Source organism: Aphis gossypii, chromosome 1, assembly GCF_020184175.1.
Source record: "Aphis gossypii isolate Hap1 chromosome 1, ASM2018417v2, whole genome shotgun sequence".
Taxonomy (NCBI): Eukaryota; Metazoa; Arthropoda; class Insecta; order Hemiptera; family Aphididae; genus Aphis; species Aphis gossypii.
Genome location: NC_065530.1, coordinates 81,975,402 through 81,982,367, shown reverse-complemented (window position 1 = coordinate 81,982,367; position 6,966 = coordinate 81,975,402). Strand labels below are relative to the sequence as shown.

The 6,966-nt window shown below is 22.1% G+C and overlaps 1 protein-coding gene across 1 annotated transcript; it reads right to left on the bottom strand.

Moving 5' to 3' along the window:
• Positions 1-412: 412 nt before the first annotated feature.
• LOC114128328 (uncharacterized protein DDB_G0283697-like) lies at positions 413-5,825 on the bottom strand. The gene is made up of 4 exons (XM_027992816.2): positions 5,385-5,825; positions 5,154-5,297; positions 4,198-4,377; positions 413-3,166 (listed from the first exon to the last, which is right to left on the bottom strand). The coding sequence occupies exons 3-4, from the start codon at positions 4,301-4,303 to the stop codon at positions 747-749; spliced, it is 2,526 nt and encodes an 841-aa protein (XP_027848617.2). The 5' UTR covers positions 4,304-4,377; positions 5,154-5,297; positions 5,385-5,825; the 3' UTR covers positions 413-746.
• Positions 5,826-6,966: the final 1,141 nt, after the last annotated feature.

Sequence of the window (6,966 nt, the reverse complement as noted above, 5' to 3'; positions counted from 1 at the left end):
TTGTACTAAATGAAAATTTACCACGTACGTTTGTAAGATGAAGACAACACATGCGGGTTTGGAGTTCTCTTAAATAATATTTATTCAAACCATATTATAAATTATAATATAAAATTAAATAATATCTTTATCATATAAACTACTAAAATCGACTATATATTATTAATAATACTTTTATATGATTACATATTTTTAACAATATAATTTGATTTATTATTATTATAGCTCATTGCTATAAATATTTATAATTTAATTTTAGAGTCGAAAAAACTACGAAAGAAAACTTTACAACATAATATATACATTAATTTCATAAAATATAAGTGAGGGTTCAATAAAAATAAATAAGAATAATGTAAACATAATTATTATGTTTCAAAATATTTTAGTATATATTCAAGTCTTTAATAACTCAGTAAGTATAATATTAATTGTTATTAAACAATGTAATATACATTTTATATAATTCACGTTCCACATTTTAATGAAATAATTACTTATAAGCAAAAATTTCAAGTCAATTACCAAATTTAAATATGCTTTTCAGTTTTTTTTTCCAAACTTCAATTTAGTTTACATTAATCATTTTTTTATATATTTAATTATGGTATTCTTATAATGCAATACCTACCTAGTAAAAACTAATCGGGTTTTTTATTTGATTTATTATATACTATAAGTTTTTTGACTTCTTGCTTATGAGTTAATTTTTTTTATGACAATTTTGACAACGTTCTACTTTGTTTTTAATTTGAATGTTTTTTTGATTTATCTGGAGATCTATCCTTATGTGTTACATAACGATTAGAGTAATACTTATTTTGAGTAACTTCTATTAAGTCATCCGATTTATCTTCTTGTAAGTCATTATTTGATTTATTTCTCAAAGATTCTTTTAGTTTATTATTTCTCTTCTTTGTTTTAGTATTCTTTTTTTGTTTTGATTGCTGACTTAAGGAGCCATCATGTTTGCCAATAACAGACTCATTGATTGTTTCTATATTTATTGTGTCAGATGAATTCTCGTCCAATTTATTATTTAAATTGTCTTTGGATGTTTTACCTTTCTTTTTCTTTTCAGTCTCAAACTTTTTTCTTGACTTCTTACTTAGAGATCCCTGCAAATCATTGTTCAATTTACCGCTTGATTCTTTATTTGTTGAATTATGTGATTTTTTTTTTGATTTTTCTTTTAATTTATGAATTGATTTTTTGCCTACTTTACTATTTGATTTTTGATGTTGATTTTTATTTTTTAAATTATTTGCAGATTCATTAGATTCATTACTATGTTCGTTATTTATTAAATTTTTCAATTCCTCATCTGATTCTCCGCTCAATTCTTCTTTTAACTTATTATTTGAACTTGTATCTGATTTTTTATTCAATTTCTTTTTTTTATGGTTATTTTTTAAATTTGTACTATGTTTGTTGGATAAATCACTATTATCATCATCTATTAAATTATCTGATTCCTCATCTGATTCATCACTTGATTCTTCTATCAATGTATTACCTTCTTTACTATTTGATTTTTGACGCTGATTTTTATTTTTTAAGCTGTTAGCATGCTTATTAGATTTTTCTCTGTGTTTATTCTTTGTAGAATTATTTAATTCTTTATCTGATTCGGCATTCAATTTCTTTTTTAATTTATTATTTGATCTTTTACCTACTTTTTTATCAGATTTCTTTTTTTTATGGTTATTTTTTGAATTTTTGGCACGTTTGTTAGACACATCATTATTTATTGAATCATTTAATACCTCATCTGATTCCTCACTGAATTCTTCTACCGATTTATTACCTTCATTAACATTTGATTTTTGGTGCTGATTTTTATTTTTTAAATTCTTTACATCTTCATTAGATTCGTCGCTATCATCATTGGTTTCTAGATCATTTGATTCATCGTCTGATTCGCCTCCTCTTAATTCTTCTTTTAATGTGTTACTAGAATTTTTATCCACTTTATTACTTAATTTTTGTTTTGTATATTTATCTTCCAAGTCACCATTATCTTTATCTGATTCATGATTAGACGCTTTTTTTAATTTATTGCTTGAATTTTTTCTATTATTACCACTTGTTTTTTGTGTTGCATTACTATGTTCAATGTCTGTTGAATCGCTTAAATCTTCATCAAATTCACTATTTGGTTTTGATTTTAATTTTTTATTAGATTTTTGCTTATGATTTTTATTATTCAAATCATTAGAGCGCTTGTTTGATTGGTTGGTTTCGTTTTCTTTATTACTTAGTTTTTTATCTATTTTTTTACCACTTGACCCATGTCGTTGTGGTTTATTTTTTGATATCTTTTCTGATTTTTTATTTGAATTTTTACTAGAATGGCTTTTTGATAAGTGTTGTAAATCTTCATCGGAATCGCTTGAATCATCTAAGCTAGAATCAGTTATTTTACTCATTTTTTTATCTGATTCATTTGACTCCTTCTTTGACTGTTTATTTAACTCTTTCTTTAACTCCTTCTTTACCTCTTTCTTTTCCTCTTTCTTTGCCACTTTCTTTGCCTCTTTCCTTGCCTCTTTCTTTAACTCTTTCTTTGACATTTCTATTGTTTTATCAATTATTTTTTTTTTTGAATTCCTGTGTATATCATGAGATGATTTTTTATAAGATTGCTTATTTGTTAAACCATGTGTAATAGATTCTTCACTTGATTCATCTTCTAATTTGTTACTGGTATCAGTTTTCTTCATTGATTTATGCTTTAATAATTTTTCATTATGGTGTTGATCCTTATGTATTTTTATGTGTGTATTTTTGTTAAAATTATGATCATTATGTTTACTTGATTCCAGTTGAGATTTATGATGTGATTTTTTATGAGTTACATCTCTAGATTTTCGTAAGTGATTATGATGAGTTTTTTCTTTTCCGTATTTATTGGAATATTTTTTTTTATGTTTTCGGCCATCGACATCAATTACCCAATAAAATGGAATTTCCATGCTGCGTTGTAGATCGTTACTATGATTCATATAATCATATTTATTAACATTATTTGAGTCCATTGTATCTGCTAAAGCTAAATTATATGTATCCATTGTATTCTTCTTTTCCATTTCTTCTTTAGTTTTAGGTGTACCATGATAATGAACAAATGGTAAATCACTTCTTTTTGATATGTTGTAGTCAAAATCTAAGTTTAATAAAAAACGGACAAATACAAACGATTAATAATGTGATAATTATTTAAAAGTAAATTTGATACAAATAAAATATAATATAATATATTATTTGGGATAATTTTTATTAGTTGATTCATAATTAAAGTAAATTGTATAAAGACTTTTTTAATATAATTTATGAAAATAGTGATAATATTAATTACTAATTCTATTTTATTGTAGACATTTTCAAAATAAGATGTATTGTTAAGCTTAGACTAATCGACAAAGCTTCTTCGTTAAACATTATAGATAAATTTATGTTTATGTAAACTAATGTTTTTAATTAGTTATTATTTAAATTAATTCATTAAATATTTAGATAGGTCTTTTTCGAATTAATCGCAGCCAGGCTTTGTATGTGACGTTGTAGAAAATTATTTTACAGTTTATTAATTTTTATTTCAGATTTTAATATTAATTGTTTTTAAATTTATTTATCTAATGAAGTATGACTAGTTTTTTACTTCAAATAATCATATATGTCGTCCTTTTTTTCTTTCTATTATCACATATATGTCTTATTGTGCTAGTAAGTTTATACCATACAATAATATATAATACTAAGTACAGATTGTGTAAAACTTAATATAAATAAAAATAAATAAATTTATCTATCTTTCATAAAGTGTATTTTTTAAACTGTGATCTTTAATCAAATCATTCATTCATACTTGTGACTATCGTCCATGTTTTTAGATTAACCAGCTTAAAAATTGTTTAAGTTTAACATAAAATGTTAAAAATCAAATCAAATGAATTTATTATGTATTACATTTTAAGGTAATATTTTATAAACGACGTTTTTCTGAGTGTTTTATTATTAATTATATTTTATTGACTAAATAAACATAACTTCTATGAAAATATAATTTATAATTAGTAGCTTAGTTATTAGTTGATGTTTTAATTCAAACAGATTTAATAATTCAATTTTAAATACCTATACCTGACCCGAAAATTATATTAATTATATTATTCCTTATCAAATAAATTTACTTACGGTGTGAAGTAACTGAAGATCTATATAGAATTTTTTGTAATATAATAATCCATAAGATATACTCGTGAGTTATAAAGAATACGATAAAATTCTGGTAGAAATTCATTTTTATCTTATAGGTATTTGGTATATTTCTGAAAACTTTGAATGAATAACATAACTATGAAACATTATTCTCAACTAGAAAACGAAATATAATTTTGTTAATAGGAGTATATGTTCATAATAATTAATAACATATGTTTGAATAATTTATTATAATATATTCATAACATACAGCATAATCACATGTTTTTTTTTTAAATACTAATTTTAAGTTATAATTTTTAATTCTTTGAATTATAAATAATATATTATTATAAAGATTAAATATATCCAATTTAATGTTTATTTTATTGAGAACAATAAAACAACAAATAATTAATATTAATTAGTTTATGGTCGACTATAAAATTTGTATATCCATTGATAATATGAAATAATTAATTAAAAAATGTTATTTTAAAACACCTTCCTCGAGATTACATTATATATATTTTATTCTTAAGTATCATGAAACCATAATAATTTCTAATGAAATTATAAATTTTAATCGAATATCTTGAAAATTTAAGCTTTACTTCTATACAATTAAAGTTCTATAAATAAAAATATTTAATTTAAAAAAATATTGTATTTTAATATAAAAAAAAAAATATTTTTTTTATTTAATTAATTTGGTTATAAGTTATATTTTTAATTATATTTATTTTACTTAGTTTTACCATAAGAGATTTTAACATAATATTATTTTATTTAAATATTATTTTTATTATGCACATTGAGTTATGTGCTATTATAATATTGTGTTTAAAGTGTACCACAATGTCACAATTATTACAATTTACTATATTATATCAACGATTTTGTACAATTATAAATTTGAAAGAAAAATGTTTCATTGTCAATTTCGTTACCTTAATGACTAACGGAAACCATTCTCATTATAACAATATTAAAAATGTTGTTAGTTGTTATTATGTCCCGTCGTTGTGTAATAAATCATAGTCACGAAAGGACTGATGCATAAACATCCCAAGATAGTCAAATATTGTAGTTTCCTACAATAGTTTATTTCCAAAATATTATTTTAGTTCATTTATATTTACATCCAAAAACATTAAGATACTTATTATTTTTTTTATTACCTTTCCGAATATTCTATACACGTGCGGCCGCGTGTTTTATCTTTCCAATTCCATTATTTTCTTTAACAGTATTACATAACGGTGTATTTGATATTTTTGAACATTCGAAGAATAAAAAAATGTTCTACTGACGAATCGTAAATTTATATTTTATTCACTTGATATTTGATACCAAACCGTTGTGCTAATATAATATCGTTCAGTATTGCAAACCATTATAAATACCTAATTTATGTAAAAGTGGTTGTATCGATATTCTTGTTGTTAGTATTAAATTAAAATATTTAATAAATTATCAAAGTTATAATACCTACACCTCAATATAGGTATAGGTGTATTTTTTATGTTCGATATATTTAAATTTAATTATACATTAATTTTTTTCTGATTAATCAGAATAAAAATTGAAAACGTAAATAAAAAAAAAATACAAAAATGTTAAGCTACAAAAGCTTTTTTAATTTTCAAATGTATATAGAAAATACACTACGAATTTAATTAAAAGTGAAATTATAATTTAATAATTTCTAACAATAACACCGTAGTCATAGTTTGAATGTATATGCCATTAGTTCTTATAAACATTAAAATATGTGCCAACAACTCGATTATTTAAAACTTAATGGTTTAAAATTTTTCACGAATAATTTTAATTAATTTTTTTGATTCATTATTTTAACCTAGTTTTAATTGAATTATTTTTTAATAATATCACTTGTCATAGTAATATATTTTTAACTTTTAAATCTATAATAATATATATATTTTATTAATTTTATTTGTGAACACTGAACAGTAATGATTCTATATTTAATTTTATAGATAAAGCTAATAAGTACAGTATGTAGATAGGTACTATATTAATCAATTACTTAGTATATAAGCTTGTAAGATTTTTTTAAATAATGCTCAAAATCTAATTATAAATATAGTTCAACAGGGTTTGTTGTAACATAACTTAATTCAGAGGTTCCCAATCTTTTTTGATTCACGGCACCCTTAGTCATTTTCTAAAAATCCGGAAGCCTAACCGTTTTATTTACCAGTGGCTAGTGCATAAGTATAAACAAAAGTAGTAAAATGTAGATATATAGTATATTGTATATACACATATTATATTTTATAAAACTAATTGTTATATTGAACATTAACTATATATTTTTATTTTTAATTATTATTGTATAAATAATATTATAATAAAAAATATATTTAAAATAATTTCGCGGAACCCTAAATAAAGTTCCCGGCACCCCGGTTGAGGATCTCTGACTTAACTAGTTTTACATAAAGTTTTCATTATATACATGCTTAACTATTATGTATATTATTTAAAAAAAATTCTCAACTAATTTATAGTTTTATTTTACTGCTGTTGCATTTCGTAGATAATATTTAAGTTATTAATATTATTGTAATAATGAATGTTATAATTAATGTATAGGTATTCGTAAAATATGTTACGGTTAAGTTATAACCTAGTAAACTTAACCATAATGATAATATACTGAGTTGAAAATTATGTACATAGCAGTAGGGTCTAATTATTAGTATACTCTATATGAGTATCGTGCAGGTACCTAAT

What these genes read in the sequence shown, in the direction of transcription:
- LOC114128328 (XM_027992816.2), bottom strand. Translation starts at nt 4,303, where the DNA reads ATGAATTTCTACCAGAATTTTATCGTATTCTTTATAACTCACGAGTAT. An exon ending in ATCTTCAGTTACTTCACACC is followed by an intron (nt 3,167 to 4,197) that starts GTAAGTAAATTT and finishes TATTAAACTTAG; the next exon opens with ATTTTGACTACAACATATCA.